This window comes from Salmo trutta, chromosome 8 (genome assembly GCF_901001165.1).
Source record: "Salmo trutta chromosome 8, fSalTru1.1, whole genome shotgun sequence".
Classification (NCBI taxonomy): domain Eukaryota; kingdom Metazoa; phylum Chordata; class Actinopteri; order Salmoniformes; family Salmonidae; genus Salmo; species Salmo trutta.
The window spans coordinates 20,127,092-20,144,985 of NC_042964.1; the positions used below are offsets into that span (position 1 = coordinate 20,127,092).

The following is a 17,894-nucleotide window of genomic DNA, read 5'->3' on the forward strand; positions in this document are numbered from 1 at the left end:
GGACAGCCGAAGAACCATTTTAGGTTATAGATAGCACCCTTTTTTCTAAGAGTGTACATAAGGAATAGGGTGCCATTTGAGACGCAGACATAATCAATGTGCCTCGGCCACTAGCAATGATGGATAGCGCTGTGCAGTATCTATAATAAAAACTATACATTAGACACACACACACCCTCACACACACCTTGATTAACAAATGTTCTCTTGCTCCTGGGGTTGCTTGCCAGACACTGAAATACGGAGCCTGTAATGTATCACTGGGAACTGAGGCACAGTCCCAAATCGATCCCTAAGCACAACGCCCTATGCAATCGTGGTGGAAGTTTCACCATATTACTGATACCAATCAAATCCTCTCAGATCTCTACAAGTGCATAGGGTGTAGGGCTTAGGGTTCATTTGGGATTAGGCATCAGTCATTTCCACAACCACTAAAAAGATATCAGAAAGGCATACAGACAGTGATGAAAGTTATGACTTTAATACCAAATAAAACATACAAGACATTACCAAAAGCAGCTTATTGACATATTGAAACAAAGAAAGTAACAACACAAACACAAAGCATTATCATCATTAATAATTCTCCTCTCTAGTTACTATTTTATCAATACATTGTCAATATTCTACAGTCCCTATGTGTTAGTGGTAAATATGGATTCGTTTGTCTATATTCTCCTGACCGCTACATCATCCAACTCTCTTATCTTCATACAGTTCAGCTGGACAGAATAAAGACAAAAGATATGATGAATATAACAAATGATGAAGGGCCTCAAACAACTGATTGCCATACACAACTGGTCGAGATGAGTGTAGGCCTACACCCTATAAACATGCATGGTACCACATACACCTAAAAAGTACACTTGTTCTAAAGGCCTGGTGTTGCCATGCCAATAAAAAATAACTTTCCAAGACACTTATGTTATGCATGTTACTATGAATTAACAACTATTTTCTATGTAATGCTGCTGCTTCACATGTGTCTATCTATGTATGTATATGTGAATTATCCTGATCATATTGACACACATTTAATAAAAGGTGTCTGTCCATTGAATCTATATACAGATCTACTATGCTATAGCACAAATAATATGTTTTGTGATAGGTTACAACCAAATTGAAAGTGTTTTCTCCTTTCACTTAAAATGTGTAAAGTGTAAATCGTATTTTACTTCACAAAATCCCTCGGATAAGACAAACCCTCGCATAAGACATGGACATGAGTTCTGGGACAATAGGCTAGCTGTTGTTGGCTTTGCCCAACATGCCATAGTAATGCATGACTGGCTAATCTAAACTCATAAAATTAAATCTTATCTTTAAATGGTTAAACCACTGCAATATCAATAGTGATATGTTAGCAAAGAAAATAAAGTGTCTGTTGTACAAATTAGCAAACTAAAATGGTACAATATTCCATAGAAGGAAGCTCAGAGAGACAACTGTCTAGTCCAGGCGTCGTTTGTAGTGGGTAAAAGTAAGTGTCCGGCCATTGTGGGTGTGGGGTTGGTTGCCATGGGGGGGCACATCACTACTCCACTCAGCGCAGTGTATTAGTGGGCATGCAGTCACACAGGGCTCGCCTCTCTGCCCTCAACACCAGGGTCTCAGTCTAGGAGGAAACAAAAGCAATGCCATGTTAGGGAGCACTAGGCGGAGTCAACTTTTTAAACTAGGCTAAGACTTATAGAGGAACTTTACAGGTAGGTATACAGCAGGCCAGGGTATAGATGTGGTAAAAAGGTAAATCGAACTCGACCAAAACAATGTAATTGCCATGGCAACGTGTGGGGGGAAAGATCCCAAATTTCCTCATTTCCACACAGAAAAATGTGCTTACATTTAGGCTGTTGTTTATGTGTGTATTTCACCAGAGGCGCAACTTTCACTGGGGATGAGGGGGAGATGTCCCCCCAACATTCTGAAATTGCATTTTTGTACTGGTTTTATCATTGGAATGTGATACAAAACGAGGTAACGGTGTGCTTTAGGACCATGAGGACGTCTCCGAGGGGTCAGGTAGGCTGTTTGGAGTGTTTAGTTGACTGGATAAAAAAAAAAAAAACTATATGTCCCCCCCACTTCTTAAACCAAAGTTGCGCCCCCCTGTATTTCACACTATGTTGAGGTAGAAACCGGAGTATAATGCTTGTATGGATGTCAACCCCAACACATGTTCATGGCATCTTAACCAATCAACTGCAGTACAGTTAAAAATGACCGACTACCACCACGGATTTCTGTACACTAGCTATGCTAACCAGTTTATACGAACAGGAGTTAGCATTTAGCAGTCACTTCTTCTGAACCTGAAAAGGGACAACTTCCAAATATATCCAAATCGGACTTAAGTAACCACATTGTGGGTACATTACAATACATAAATCATGACGGATTTGACGAATATCCACTTAGTTAGATCGGATTTGTCGAATGCGTGCTAATCTGGTCAATGGAACGGTCTGCGTTCCATTGACCCCTTTACTGCATCTATAGGGAGCAACTCAGTACTATCCCAGCCATAACCAGTGCTTGAAGTGGAATGAAATAGGTGCTGGTACACAGTGGGGTAGTGGGGGCATTGCGTACACTCACTTCTTAATCCCCACTGATGCGTATCAAAGTCCTACAGTGAAGGTATACGCCATATCAATTATGTAGTACAATAGACAAATCATGCACAAAGTAGCCTACACAATCACAAAGCTTATTCGCATGTGCTGGACACGGCCTAGTTTCAGCGGAATATTAATCCGCCAGCAAGAGCACACAACTCTCAACCAGGAGCATCTCACAGAAGAACGACATCGGTAGCCCGTAGCTGGTAGGAAAGGCGTTTCAACTTATGCCAGTAAATGCTAATTAAGGCAACAATGGGTAAGCAAAGCAGGTCTTGAAAAAGTTTGGTCCGAAGTCTTGTTTGAATCTTTGCGATGAGCAATTCAGTCATCATGCGGCGTTTGAACATTTCTAAAGGCTTTCACAAAAAACCTTCCCAATTAAATGTAGACTGCAAAGTAGGTCTACCTGGTAGAACGATATGATGATGAATCGGGAGTACATTTGTTTAGCAAACTCTGCCATCACGTACACTGTAGGCCTACATTGTACAGTACAGCAACACTGTTAGCCAAAAGGTCTCATGCTAGGTGCACAATTGAATTAATGGGCATCGAAACCCTCCCAAAATATTTACATTTTATTTTTCCCAGACCTCAAAATGGTCTCCTTATGTGGTTAAAGCATTGTTGTTTTTCTATTTAAAAAAAAAAGTGTGACTGAGAGAGTGAAAACCTGAAAAAACCTATAGGAAAATCTATACATTTTCACTTATTTCCTTCGCCATGCCGGCTGTTTTTTTGTTGTTGTCTAATTAGATTATAGCCACTTCTCCAGGCACCACTACACCACTGCTGGTACTCATCATATATTAAAGGCAATAGTATATTCTTTAACAGGTGCCAGTTCTCAATCAATAGAAAATCAGAGGTGGACAACTACAGCCCACTTCAAGCATTAAGGGTAACAATGTGTAAATACAATAGTTATTCAATTGATGTAGTTCTGTCCTTGAGCTGTCCTTCTCTAGTAATGTTCTGTATTATGTCACGTCTCATGTTCTGTGTGGACCCCAGGAAGAGTAACTGCTGCTTTCACAACAGCTAATGGGGATCCTAATAAAATGACACGCTGTAACATAAAGTGTAACTGAAAAGAAAGGGATAGCAACTGTTACCCGGGCATCAAGGTTGAAAGCAGTCTTCTTAAGGTCTTGTAGTGCCCTCTGCATGAATTCAAATGCATGACAGTCCACACAGGGACGACCTGCAAGACAATGTGACAAAAAACTGTGTTCATTATGATTCATTATAGGCTACTGCATTTGTGAAAACAAAAACAATATTTTAAGACGTTTATATTTACAATCAATACCTATCTGCTGATACACTTCCTCAATGGCTGTTGTCAATTGGTATAACCTATCGATTAGGCAGTCAATCATAATTGATTGTGTTTGGGCCTAGAATTTTTTATCTTTATACGCCTAGACAATAGTCATCCGCACTACAGTAACAGCCACTTATTGTGTATAATCGCAAATGCAACAAAGACAATACAATATATTAAATAAAACCACTTACTTTCAGCAGGGATTACCGTCCCTGCCTCCTGCTCGGCATCACTTGGCCTAAAACATAGGAGCTGCACCGCTAATAGCAGCATCACCGCTTGCAAATAGCCGCTCGATACCATACTGATGTTCGGTGCAAGATGTCTTGAGAAAGACCTGGAAAATGGAGATATCGAATTTTAACATATGATTCCTTATGATATATAATTAAGTTTATAAACGAAGCATTGATAGGCTATATGAAAACGATTGTAGGCTACGTTTCCACGACTAAAGAAAGCAACACCAGCATCCATAATAACGTTCCAGATGCGGAGATCTTCTCGTTTAAATGGGCCAAGCTTTTTTCATAAAGAAAAAGATCGGAAATATAACTAAGAACAGTATAACATTTAATGTAGGCCTACTCACTGTGGGTAATATTTTAAAGAAAATAAAAACAGTGTAGCCAGCCGAAAGACGCCCACCTCAAGACGATTCTGTTGAATATTAATTCAAAGGGCAGATGGCGCATGCGTATAAAACCCTGTGAGGGGTCGTCACTAGTTACCACAGCCACAAAACCAAAATTGGTTCGTAAAAATTTAATTAATTTAAGGTTAAGCATAAATTTAGCAGTGTAGTTAAGGTTAGGATTAGGTTTTGTGACTGTGGCAACTGTAAATTAGGCAAACGGATTGTCCCTCCACAAATCCAGTACAATTAGGCCTATGCTAAATTATTTTATGTATTTAATTTATTCATCCCAAATTGAATGTTGGCCTCCCTGGTTCGCTAATATTTTTCACATTTTTTCGCAGTCGCTTATTTGCATATCCTTATACAGAAATGGTTGTACAATAAATATTATCCGCACGTAAACGGACCATTAATTCCTACACGTTAGTGCACTCTCCAAGTCAATTTTAAGAAAAGGGTTTGTATTATTAGACTTATTTGCAAAATAAGTCAGCATTCTCTTCGAGTCAAACACCCCAAATGCATTGAATAGCAAATAAATGCAATGCTGTTATAGACATACATCTCAAGTGTTCTGTAAACTCAATATTTTCAAAAGGCCATGTAAAATGACATTTGTTTTTTTGGATAGGTAAGAGAGAGGTGTGTTCCTTTGATCTCCCTCGACATGAACATGGGGTCCACGCTATCTAGATTCCTTGAGACGACATTTAAAATGGTTTAAGGTTGGGGTTTTGTGTAAGGACGTCCCAAGGATCCATATTAGCACTCAGCATGAACATGGTGGGTGTGTCCTAACCACCAACCGTTCTAAGTTTTCTTAGCTAGGTAGCCTTTTAAAATGCCCGAACTCAAAACGCTTCTTTTTCCAAGATGGCGTCGATGAAGGATAGCGACACCGGCCTGTGGCTCCATAATAAACTAGGATCAACAGACGAACTTTGGGCGCCTTCTAGTATTGCTTCACTCCTCACCGTTTCAGTTATCGACAATATACGGTTGTGTTTTTCGAGTTTGTCGCCTCCAGTAAAGCTAAAAATCTTGCTCGGGATGCTGCATCTTCCGAGGCGGACTGTTGATGAGGTGGGTAACGTTACGCGAGTTGCTATATGACTGACTGAGCACTAGTTAGCCACTGCTACTAGTTCGTTTAAATGGGGTTCTGCAGCAAGCAGCCTTGGTCGAGTTGCTAACTAACGTTAATGTTTAATGAGTGGGAAGTATAGTACACCATGCTTACAAGCTAACCGTTTCCACTGTACACTTATCTAGCTGCATATGGCTTTGACTCTTCGCTTATGAGACCTGTGCCGAAGAGCCAACAGTGTCTACAGCCAGGAGGTAGTTAGCTAGCTAACTATCTTTTGTTTAGGCTCATTCTGTCCAGTCTCATAATTTGTTTACCTAACGCACATGCCTTGCTTTTACAAACACCAAGTTAGCTATCTAGCCTGACGTGTAACATTGAACCTGTTTGTAATGTATTCGTGATTTTTTTTGGGGGGGGGGGGGTCAAAATTGGGAAACAACCTTTAAAATATTTCTTGCTCCATTTTAAATCGTCTAGTAGCTCAAAGTCCTATTAACTTTGATACAGTCTAGCTTCTTAACTACAACTTGTGTTGTAAACCAGGTGCACTACAATTTCTCGACATTGCTTTGTTTACCAATTATATTTCTGTGATTAATTAATTGAATTAGCTACTTGTATACATTTATACGTGTCATTTCAATTTCATGACCATAACAAAATCTACATATCCTGTAATGCATTGTCACTGTCATTAGTCCACAGCGCTTTATTCTCCTAAATTACACAATTCACAGTCCCTGTGGCCTACTGTTCGACCATGTATTGGGCATACATCTTTCCCATGTCCCACTGTTCAGAAGCCTGATAGCTGCCAGAATTAAACTTTCCCAGCTCCTATTATTGCTGAACTGTGGGACCTTATATCTCCTGGAGGACAGAAGCTCAAAACATTGGGCAAGACTGTGGGGTCCTCTATGATGTGCTTGGCCTTGTCCCTTGCCCGTCTATCATAGAGGCCCTGACGTCTCCTGCACTGGACCCCAGGTTTACGGTCCCCCTGAGGATGCCCATGTTAGCTACTGACAGCCCACCAGGCCAGGAAACAAAGTCAGCACACACACTATATGGCAGGTGTAGTAGTTGGATCTATTCCATTTCTGTGCCCTGCTCTAACCTCCATATCCCTCTTATGTCCATATACACCCTGCCCCATGGAGATTCTATAATCAATTTATTTCTATCAACAGACAGCAATGCATACTGTGAGCCATGTATGCATGTAAAGCCTAAAGACACATTACCATTCCACAAGATTGAACGATAAAAGTTGTTTTATTTATTTTTTAATAAATCTTGCTCTACTAACCTCCACAATCACCTCCTTTGACATGCAGATGAAGGAGGCCCTATCAGAGATCATCCAGCTGGCCACGGTGGACTCTGAGCCCTGGGTACTGATGGTGGCAGATATCCTGAAGTCCTTCCCAGAGACAGGCTCTCTCAACCTGGACCTGGAGGAGCAGAACCCTAACGTACAGGACATCTTGGGCGAGCTCCGGGAGAAAGGTGGGTACACTACCATAGGCTAGGGGTCACAAGTCAAGAGTAAAATGAGAGCAGAAGGGGACATTGAGGATCATGGTTCTAGCTTTACAACTGTAATGATTATGTGAACTGTGCTTGGGGAATTTGTAGTACGGAATAGGATGCATGTTCCAGCATGTTGGTGTTCTGACATCACCTGTTGGTTGGCCATCTATTAGAGTCCTACTTTTTCTTTATCACCTGTGAACATTTTAGTGCTTGTGCAGGTACTTGTTGTTTACACCTGCCTGTTTCCATCACACTTCTGCTTTTGCTTCCTCTTTGGGGTCTAGGTTTGAGATGCTATAAAAACACTGTCAACTGCTTGTGTAAAAAGGGCTTCATAAATACATTTGATTGATCTCCCCCTGCAGTGAGTGAGTGTGAGGCGTCGGCTATGCTGCCTCTGGAGTGCCAGTACCTGAACAAAAGCGCCCTGACCACCCTGGTGGGCCCACTCACGCCCCCCGTCAAACACTTCCAGCTCAAGAGGAAGCCCAAGAGCGCCACCCTCAGGGCCGAGCTGCTGCAGAAATGTAAGAGAAGACACTTCACTTGATCCACCCACCCTGGGTGCATGTCAATAGTCTAAAGTGGCATCCTCGTCATCTTCTTCATCTGGGGCCTAGGAATACTGATCAAGGATCACGTTCCCCCTGTCCATGTAATGTTACTCATTATGATCTAAAAGGCAAAACTGATCCTAGATCACAACTCTTACTCTGAGACGCTTAATGAATGTGGCCCCTGATCTGAAAAGCAAAAGCGCTATGGCGGATGCTTACTTGGGAGTTGCTTTCACTTGTCCAGTTGTTTTTCACACATCAGTGCAGATGAAGGAAAGCAGATGAGAAAGTGAAGCCACTTTAGACTCTACACATGGTCCCAGTGCTTTTTCTGTATCAAAAAGGGGCTAAGGTGGTGGGCGTGGCATGGTCAGCCCATCGGTGCTGCTGAATTCAGTCAAGGCCCTGGGCAAGAATGTTTTTGAGGCCCCCATCTTGGCGGTAGAGAGAATTTCAGTGTTTTAAATCCAATTTATTGCAGGAAATTATATGCGTTTTTCTTCACACATTTTGCCGTGGAGAGAATTTGATCAGTGAAGCAAATTTCCTGCAAATCAAAGTTTATTGGTCGTGTACACAGATTTGTAGATGTTATCGCAGGTGCAGTGAAATGCTTGTGTTTCTAGCTCAAAGTGCAGAATACCTAACAATACACATAATCTAAAAAGTCCGGACGAAACATTAGGAACACTTGCTCTGTCCATGACAGACGGACCAGGTGAAAGCTATGAACCCTTATTGATGTCACTTGGTAAATCCACTTCAATAAGTGTAGATGAAGGGGAGAAGACGATGAAGGGGGAAGTTAAAAAAAGGATTTGAGACATGGATTGTGTGTCATTCAGAGGGTTAATGGGCAAGAAAAAAGATTTAAGTGCCTTTGAATGAGGTATGGTAGTAGGTGCCAGGCGCACCGGTTTGTGTCAAGAACTGCAGCGCTGCTGGGTTTTTCACACTCAACAGTTTCCCATGTGTATTAAAAATGGTCCACCACCCAAAGGACATCCAGCCAATTTAACACAACTGTGGGACACATTGGAGTCAACATGGGCCAGCAAGCAACCCTGTGGAACGCTTTTGACTCCTTGTGGAGTCCATGCCCTGATGGCTTGAGGCTGTTCTGAGGGCAAAAGGGGGTGCAACTCAATATCAGGAAGGCGTTCCTAAGGTTTTGTACACTCATTTGTACACTGGTGTATATGGATAGACAAGTCCTTTCTAGAGACTGCTCCCTCAAGCTGGAGCTGAGAGAAAATATTGCAGTTTTCAAGTAAATTTCTTGCAATTCTATGCATTTTGCAATGGCTAATGCTGTGTCCTTATGCTCAAACATTTTGACAAGTCAATACTTCTGAAATCATCGTTTTAGTCTGGCTTTTATTTTAGTGATTGTTGTTTCTCAAATATGTATTTAAAGATACATAGGTCTATCTTTTCTACATACTAGTTTGTCATTTAAGTTTACGCTGACAGTGTTTTTCCATCTTGAAAATAAATATTTGGACTTAGGCTGCCTGCCCAAGACTTTTCTATGCAGAAAAGACCCTGACTCGCCATCTTTCGGGTCTCCTGTCCTTTGTAGGGCCCTATTAAAATCTCTGTTGTGGAGAACGCAGATGGAATCTAGACCTTAAAATGGAATTCAACAAAATAAAAAAATCAATTGAGCTTACTAGGAAATTAACTAAATGTATTGAGCATTCATTCATTTGTTCAAGATTATCATTAGACCTGAACAAAATACATCAGTGATTCATATTTTCTTTCAACTTTCTGAAGAGGCAAAGGCACAAGAATTCCCGTGTGTGTGCACGCGTTTGTCGAACACTTTGCTTAGCCGTTAGCGATGACGCTAATGTAATGACAGCCGTCTTCTGGTAGATGGAAAGGCTTTCTCAAACTCAATTAAATGTTAGTGGCAATAGGTAATTTTTTGGGGCGACCCAACTAAATTCACAAATAAATGTGAGTTATAGATCTATAATTCTACTTGAAAGCAAGTCTAAGACGCAGTAGATCTGTTCTTTATGCGATATTCCTATGCTTCCTATTCTGTTTTGTTTTTGCTTTTGGTTTTGTACAATAGCTTCAAACAGCTGAAGCAACAATATTTTTAATTATGGAAAATATATTTCACAGTGGTGTAGATGGTAAAATTATTCTCTTCACTATACTAGTTTATTTTGTCACACAAACTGAAATTAGGCTAACTATTAGAGTTCTAGCAACAAGGAAATGGCGGAATGATTTTTGAATAAGTCAACTTTAATTTCAAAGTAGCCAATGTCTACCTGGCAGAATGATATCATGATTAGTGGCCTTTTGTTTTGCAAACTCGGCAATCACATGAGCGCTACAGAAACATCGCTAACCAAACAATGGTCTCATGCTGCACTTAAATTAAAGGGTAACTACACCCAAAAATCAAGATTTCTTAGATTTTTCCCAGACCTCATAAGTGGTCTCTTAATGTGATTTAAGCATTGTTGTGGACTTAGAACATCAAATGTTTTAGTTTTTCTATATTAAAAAAAAGTGTGATTTAGAGAACCTGAAACTGGGGAAAAACAAACCTGGAAAAACAAAACAGAGAAACTGGAATTTGGGGGGAAAACTAAACGGAATCATGCAAAAAATACAATATTTTATAGTGCCCGACCTTTGCGCTAGTTTAGTGAATGGTCATGACTCATGTTCATTACAGCATGCACTGGAAAATGAATATGAACGTTTCTTATTGGACATGTTCATGTAGTCCCTCCCTATTTGTTTTCTTCTGTTTGGTGCCAAGTGAACAGCAACCTCTGGTGTATTCACTAGGAAGCAAACAGGACGAAACTGGGTGGAACTTTACCTACATTTGTTGTTTTAAACATTTTCCATTGCAAAATATTTTTGCTACGATGTGCACTAATGAATACAACCTTGACTCATCGTTCTGTTGTGGTTTCAGCCACAGAGACTGCTCAACAGCTGAAGAAGACAGCGGGAGTGCCTTTCCATGCAAAAGGAAGAGGCCTGGTCAAGAAGATTGACACCACCAGTGAGTTTGACACACACACACACACAGCAATTACAATACTCGTTGTTGCTAAGACTATGCATATGAACACTTACACACACATTCATACCCACGGGTGTCTAATTGGTTGCTGAGATATCATGTTTTATACTCTCCCTTCCAGCACCCCTCAAGGGGATCCCCAAAGCCCCGTTCCGCAGCCCCACCACCCCCAGTATGTTCAGCCCCCCGAGCAACCGCACACCCATCGCCCCCGCACGGACGCCCCTGCGCAAGGAGAGGGGAGTCAAGGTAACGAAGGGGCCTTAACAAGTGACCTTGTTTTCTTTTAAGGTATAGTTCACCCAAAGTACAAAATTACATTGGTTTCCTCATCCTACAAGCAGTCTATGGACAAGGTAAGATCGCAATCCATGCTTTGATTTTGTTTTCGGACAGCGGCCACATAAGCAAAACCAAAGCATGGATTGCTGTCTAACCTCGTTCAGGCTGCTTGTACAGTAAGGAAACCAATATGTCATTTTGTAATAAAAAGGATTTTCACAATAGACAGGAAGCAGGGTTTCCGTTATGAAAATGTGGTGCTGGACATTTGACCAGTGGCATTTTAATTTACCGGACATTTGAGAAATGTACTGGACCCAAATGTATTGGCTGCGTATACTGATTAGGGCGTCCACCCACGGTGCTCAGAATAACCAAAATCGCATTTCGATTATGGTAATTCATTTTAACAGAACATGCAACTCCAGGATGCAACGGCGAGCATCCGTGTTCCTGAATTCCAATGCACACTTGGAAGATTTTTAAAATAACTGTCCACATTTACTTTTCCTCAGCCAACAAGACGAGTAACGAACAGCAAAATCACGGCTGTGTGATCACGCTCTCCGCAGCCGACGTGATTAAGACCTTTAAAACAGGTCAATATTCACAAGGACGCAGGGCCAGACGGATTACCAGGACGTGTACTCTGAGCATGCGCTGACCAACTGGCAAGTGTCTTCACTGACATTTTCAACCTCTCCCTGACTGAGTCTGTAATATCAACATGTTTCAAGCAGACCACTATAGTCCCTGTGCCCAAGAACACTAAAAGTAACCTGCCTAAATGACTACCGACACTTAGCACTCACGTCTCTAGCCATGAAGTGCTTTGAAAGGCATTTTTCATGGCTCACAACACAGACCCGCTCCAATGTGCATACCACCCCAACAGATCCACAGATGATGCAATCTTTATTGCGCTCCACACTGCCCTTTCACACCTGGACAAATGGAACACCTATGTGAGAATGCTATCCATTGACTACAGCTCAGCGTTCAACACCATAGTGCCCTCAAAGCTCATCAAGAAAGCTACACAACCGTTGAAGGCCTGATCACCGACAATGAGACGGGGAGGAGGTCAGAGACCTGGCCGTGTGGTACCAGGACAACAAACTCCCTCAACGTGATCAAGACAAAGGAGATGATTGTGGACCAAAGGAAAAGGAGGACCGAGCACGCCCCCATTCTCATCGACGGGGCTGCAGTGGAGCAGGTTGAGAGCTTCAAGTACCTTGGTGTCCTCATCACCAACAAACTATCATGGTCCAAACACACCAAGACAGGTGTGAAGAGGGCATGACAAAGCCTATTCCCCGTCAGGAGACTGAAAAGATTTGGCATGGGTCCTCAGATCCTCAAAAGGTTCTACAGCTGCACCATCTGAGAGCATCCTGACTTGTTGCATCATTGCCTGTGAGAGGAAGTTAGAGGAAGGCCCTAAAAATAGTCAGACTCCAGCCACCCTAGTCATAGACTGTTCTCTCTGCTACCGCACGGCAAGCGGTACAGGAGCGCCAAGTCTAGGTCCAAAAGGGTTCTAAAAAGCTTCTACCCCCAAGCCATAAGACTCCTGAACATCTAATCAAATGGCTACCCAGACTATTTGCATGGCCCTCCTCTTTTACGCTGCTGCTACTCTCTTATCTATGCATAGTCACTTTAATAACTCTACCTACATGTACATATTACCTCAATTACCTCGACTAACCGGTGCCCCGCACATTGACTCTGTACCGGTTCACCCCGTATATAGCCTCACTATTGTTATTTTACTGCTGCTCTTTAATTATTCGTTACTTTTATTTCTTAGGTATTTTTCTAAAAACTGCATTGTTGGTTAAGGGCTTGTAAGTAAGCATTTCACTCTAAGGTCTACACTGTTGTATTCGGTGCATGTGACAAATAACATTTGATTATATGTATTTTCATCAATGAATATGCAAAGTGTTATTTAGCAATGGGATTATACATTTTTTTGCAGAATTAAATTAATTATATTTACTCTCGTTCAAAAACAAAGGCCAAAAGCCGGCTATTACCGGCTAACGGAAACCCTGATGGGAAGCTGTATTGAAAGGATTGTCATTTTAAATTGATGGTTCAATGTGTTAAGCGAGTCTGATGCACATTGTCTGTTCTTTAGTTGTTAGACATCTCAGAGCTCGATATGGTGGGAGCTGGTAGAGAGGCAAAGAGGAGAAGAAAGACTTTGGGTAAATGCATTTATTTATATTTTTGCTCAACGGTGCATTCGGAAAGTATTCAGACACCTTGACCTTTTCCACATTTTGTTACGTTACAGCCTTATTCTAAAATTGCAACAACAAAAAAATTCACCCATCAATCTTCACACTACCCCCATAATGACATTTTAGCAAATGTATAAAAAAATACCCTTAATTCAGTACTTTGTTGAGGAATCTTTGACAGCAATTACAGCCTCGTCTTCTTGGGTATGACGCTACAAGCTTGGCACACCTGTATTTGGGGAGTTTCTCCCAATCTTCTCTACAGATCCTCTCAAGCTCTGTCAGGTTGGATGGGGAGCGTCGCTGCAAAGCTATTTTCAGGTCTCTCCAGAGATGTTCGATCGGGTTCAAGTCTGGGCTCTGGCTGGGCCACTAAAGGACATTCAGAGACTTGTCCCTAAGCCACTCCTGCGTTGCCTTGGCTGTGTGCTTAGGGTCGTTGTCCTGTTGGAAGGTGAACCTTCGCCCCAGTCTGAAGCCCTGAGTGCTCTGGAGCAGGTTTTCATCAAGGATCTCTCTGTACTTTGCTCCGATCCTGAATAGTCTCAGTCCCTGCCGCTGAAAAACATCCCCACAGCATGATGCTGCCACCACCATCCTTTACCGTAGGGATGGTGCCAGGATTTCTCCAGACTTGATGCTTGGCATTCAGGCAAAGAGTTCAATCTTGGTTTCATCAGACCAGAGAATCTTGTTTCTCATGGTCTGAGAGTCCTTTAGGTGTCTTTTGGCAAACTCCAAGCGGGCTGTCATGTGCCTTTTACTGAGGAGTGGCTTCCATCTGGCCACTCTACCATAAAGGCCTGATTGGTGGAGTGCTGGAAATGGTTGTCCTTCTGGAAGGTTCTCTCATCTCCACAGAGGAACTCTAAAGCTCTGTCAGAGTGACCATCGGATTCTTGGTCACCTCCCTGACAAAGGCCCTTCTCGCCCGATTGCTCAGTTTGGTCGGGCGGCCAGCTCTAGGAAAAGTCTTATTGGTTCCAAACTTCTTCCATTTAAGAATGATGGAGGCCATTGTGTTCTTGGGTATCTTCAATGTTGCAGTTTTTTTTTAGTACCCTTCACCGAGATCTGTGCCTCGACACAATCCTGTCTCGGAGCTCTACGGACAATTCCTTCGACCTCATGGTTTGGTTTTTGCTCTGACATGCACTGTCAACTGTGGGACCTTTTATATAGACAGGTGTGTGCCTTTCCAAATCATGTCCAATCAATTGAATTTACCACAGGTGGACTCCAAGTTGTAGAAACATCTCGAAGATGATCAATAGGAACAGGACGCAATTGAGCTCAATTTCGAGTCTCATAGCAAAGGGTCTGAATACTAAAAAAAACAAATACCTTATTTACATATTTGATAAATGTACAAACATTTCTAAAACCCTGTTTTTGCTTTTTCATTATGGGGTATTGTGTGTAGATTGCTAAGGATTTTTATTTGTTTAATCCATTTTAGAATAAGGCTGTAACGTAACAAAATGTGGAAAAAGTCAAGGTGTCTGAATACTTATATCTCTAGCTAGCAGTCTTCACTATTATTCACCGTCTTTGACTCACTCATTCTTATTCATCTCTTTCTCTCGTGGTACAGAAACAGAGGCTGGGGAGAAAGCTGCCAAAGAGGAGGCTGTGGTGGAGAATGCTACACCAGACTATGCTGCTGGACTGGTGTCTACACAGGTAGGAAGAGACACTGTCACACAATGTAAAGCCATTTACAAAGCCATTATTGAATTGTAACCTATTCAACGGGTTTTTTCAGAAACTGGGTGCGTTGAACAACGAGAGCGCCCTGCCGTCTACGAGTTACCTGCCTGCTACTCCCAGTATGGTCCCCTCCTCCTCCTACATTCCCAGTTCAGAGACACAGCCAGGTGAGAGAGACAACTTCACACACCTAAATACCTGTTACTCAAATCTCAGTTACCCTCCATTTGGTCCTATACGAAGTTGGTTTTTGCAATATGGCACGGTTGTAGCACATTGAGTAAAAAAGCCTTGGACAATTGACAATTAATGCCTTGTCCGAGCCAGAACGGCCTATAGGGCAGTCTTCTGTTTCTGTAGCGAGGCATCTTGATTTACAATACTCGTAGCAGCTTGCCTTTTCATACACCACATGGAATTTGATGTATTGGTTTGACAAACTACCTGGATTGACAAAAGTTCTGACAATATTTCCATCTGCACAACCAATTAGCTATTGATAGAGCGATAGTCTCAGATGTCGAAAAACTGAGTCTTCATTTATCCTCCTTTCTCTAGCGAATGCGGGCGGTTCAGGGCGTGACGCCCTGCAGTCGGGTCGACAGCCTGAGGAGTCGGCCACGCCCAGTGCTGCCGCCACCACCCTCCCCGGCCAGTTCAAACAGAGGACGCCCATGTACAACGCCGGCAACACGGCCGCCAGCCCCACCGCCCCTGCCTCCCCCAGCACGCCAGCCAGCACCCCGGCCAGCAGCAACGGCCCCCAGGCTGCCGCCATTGCCACGCAGCCCGAGACCCCAGCCACACAGCCCCCCGCTACCCCCCAGCCCAGCACGCCCCAGCCCAAAAAGAACCTCTCGCTCACTGTGAGTTGGATAAAGGCATCATTGGGACTCTTTTCCAACATTCGCACCACTATACTACTTAGAATGAAGCGATATATTGGGCATGCTTTCTAAGATGAACTTGTGTTACTATGCGAGAATGTTACGCTTACATACAAACATTGACTGTAGAGATTGTAGTTTAGTATTTGTGATGGTTTTACTTATGAGTTATGTAGTTTTGTCTCAGTTGAACGCACTGTAAGTGACTCTGTATAAGAGCATCTGCTAAATGTCTAAAATGTAAATGCATGCAGTGTGGTGTGGCGTAATCTCTGTGCCATGTGTTGTGGTCCCCCCAGAGAGAACAGATGTATGCTGCTCAGGAAATGTTCAAGACCGCTAACAAGGTCACCAGACCAGAGAAAGCTCTCATCCTGGGCTTCATGGCCGGATCCAGAGGTACTGTACTGCTTTGTGCAAATACTCCCATTTCCCTAGATGAAGTCCACCTAGCGTATGAGTTTTGTACTGTTGGAATTGCAATGTTTTAGTAATAAGTAACAGCTTTTTGCAACAGAAGAAATATTCCCTCATGTACAGTGGAAGCTGCTGAGAGGACAGCTCATAATAACAGCTGGAACGGAGCAAATGGAATGGCAAATTCCGACGTTTTTGATACCATTCCACTGATTCACGCTCCAGCCGTTACCACGAGCCCGTCCTCCCCAATTAATGTGCAACAGACCTGTGCAGGAGTATGTCCACTTAGTGGCATACTGTATGAGTTTAATGTACCAGTAATGTTTTTAGTAATGCGTGGGTATGTTCAAGTGCTCTGGAGGCGGAGCTGGCTACACACACACACACACACACACACACACACACACACACACACACACACACACACACACACACACACCTTTTTAAAACACTCTTTCCCCACTGCGAGTTCTCCTGCTACGACACACACAAACTACACCTCTACCTGTTGGTGTATCCCCTCCTCCAGAGAACCCGTGTCCGGAGCAGGGCGACATCATCCAGATCAAGCTAAGCGAGCACACCGAGATCCTGCCCAAGGCGGACGGCACGGGCAGCACCACCATGCTGGTGGACACGGTGTTTGAGATGAACTACTCCACAGGACAGTGGACCCGCCTCAAGAAGTACAAACCAATCACCAACACCTCCTGAGGTGGCTGCTGGCCTGCCTGCCGGGACTAAACACACACGTATACACATTTACATACACACGCAGGCCAAATCCTCCTCGGGTGGTCAGGGACTTGTCATACTCACACACTTGTGCAAATACACATGGGCCAAATCCAGCACGTGAGAGGGGCTGGGGAGTGGGGGATATGGGGGAACAGACCCCTCTTTCTCAAAGTTCCTTCATTGCCAAAAGGCAGGGACCCTCAAGACTCGTTTCCGTTGGTTCGTTTTTCTTTTCTGTTTTAGTTTTTATGTCCCCTCAGATTCCTGGACATTTGTGTGTTAGAAGAGTCCTTATACCTTATTTTCATAAGATACCTGTCGAGACCTGCTTTACTATGAAAAGGTACAAGCATGCCACAAAATATTACAACTGTCTGTGTTTTTCATTGAGAATGACGTTTACTGTATTCTTCCTACTTCGTCTGAGAAAATTTAAGAAACTAAAGAGCCCAAACCATCAGTGAAAATGTGACAGAGAGGGATGATGGGTTTCCTTTTTGCTGTGAAATTCTGTTTTGAAAAGTTCCGGAGAATGTTTCGTTTTTTTTCCATCCTTACCAAGAAGGGAAGAAAAATAAAGCGAAAAATGTTCAGATTCCAGAGTGTTAAACAGTCCTTCAGAACCTCTCGCTCTCCTCCTGACTACCATTCTATTTCAGAGCTCATGATGACCAGGGTAAAGGTGTTCTTCTATGGTAAAGTCTTGTTTCAGAACATTTTGCTACGGTGTGCAGTAATGAATACACCCCAGG

General features: G+C 42.8%; 2 protein-coding genes across 2 annotated transcripts; one reads left to right on the plus strand and one right to left on the minus strand.

The window, feature by feature from the left end:
• Positions 1-461: 461 nt before the first annotated feature.
• nicol1 (NELL2 interacting cell ontogeny regulator 1) lies at positions 462-4,647 on the minus strand. The gene is made up of 4 exons (XM_029760338.1): positions 4,556-4,647; positions 4,155-4,300; positions 3,749-3,837; positions 462-1,624 (listed from the first exon to the last, which is right to left on the minus strand). Exons 2-4 carry the CDS (start codon positions 4,264-4,266, stop codon positions 1,553-1,555), a joined length of 273 nt encoding a protein of 90 aa, XP_029616198.1. The 5' UTR covers positions 4,267-4,300; positions 4,556-4,647; the 3' UTR covers positions 462-1,552.
• Positions 4,648-5,476: 829 nt separating this feature from the next.
• nelfa (negative elongation factor complex member A) lies at positions 5,477-17,740 on the plus strand. Its single transcript, XM_029760337.1, has 11 exons — positions 5,477-5,686; positions 7,031-7,202; positions 7,595-7,756; positions 10,740-10,829; positions 10,972-11,099; positions 13,282-13,351; positions 14,982-15,070; positions 15,153-15,264; positions 15,656-15,963; positions 16,284-16,383; positions 16,934-17,740. Exons 1-11 carry the CDS (start codon positions 5,477-5,479, stop codon positions 17,116-17,118), a joined length of 1,626 nt encoding a protein of 541 aa, XP_029616197.1. The 3' UTR covers positions 17,119-17,740.
• Positions 17,741-17,894: the final 154 nt, after the last annotated feature.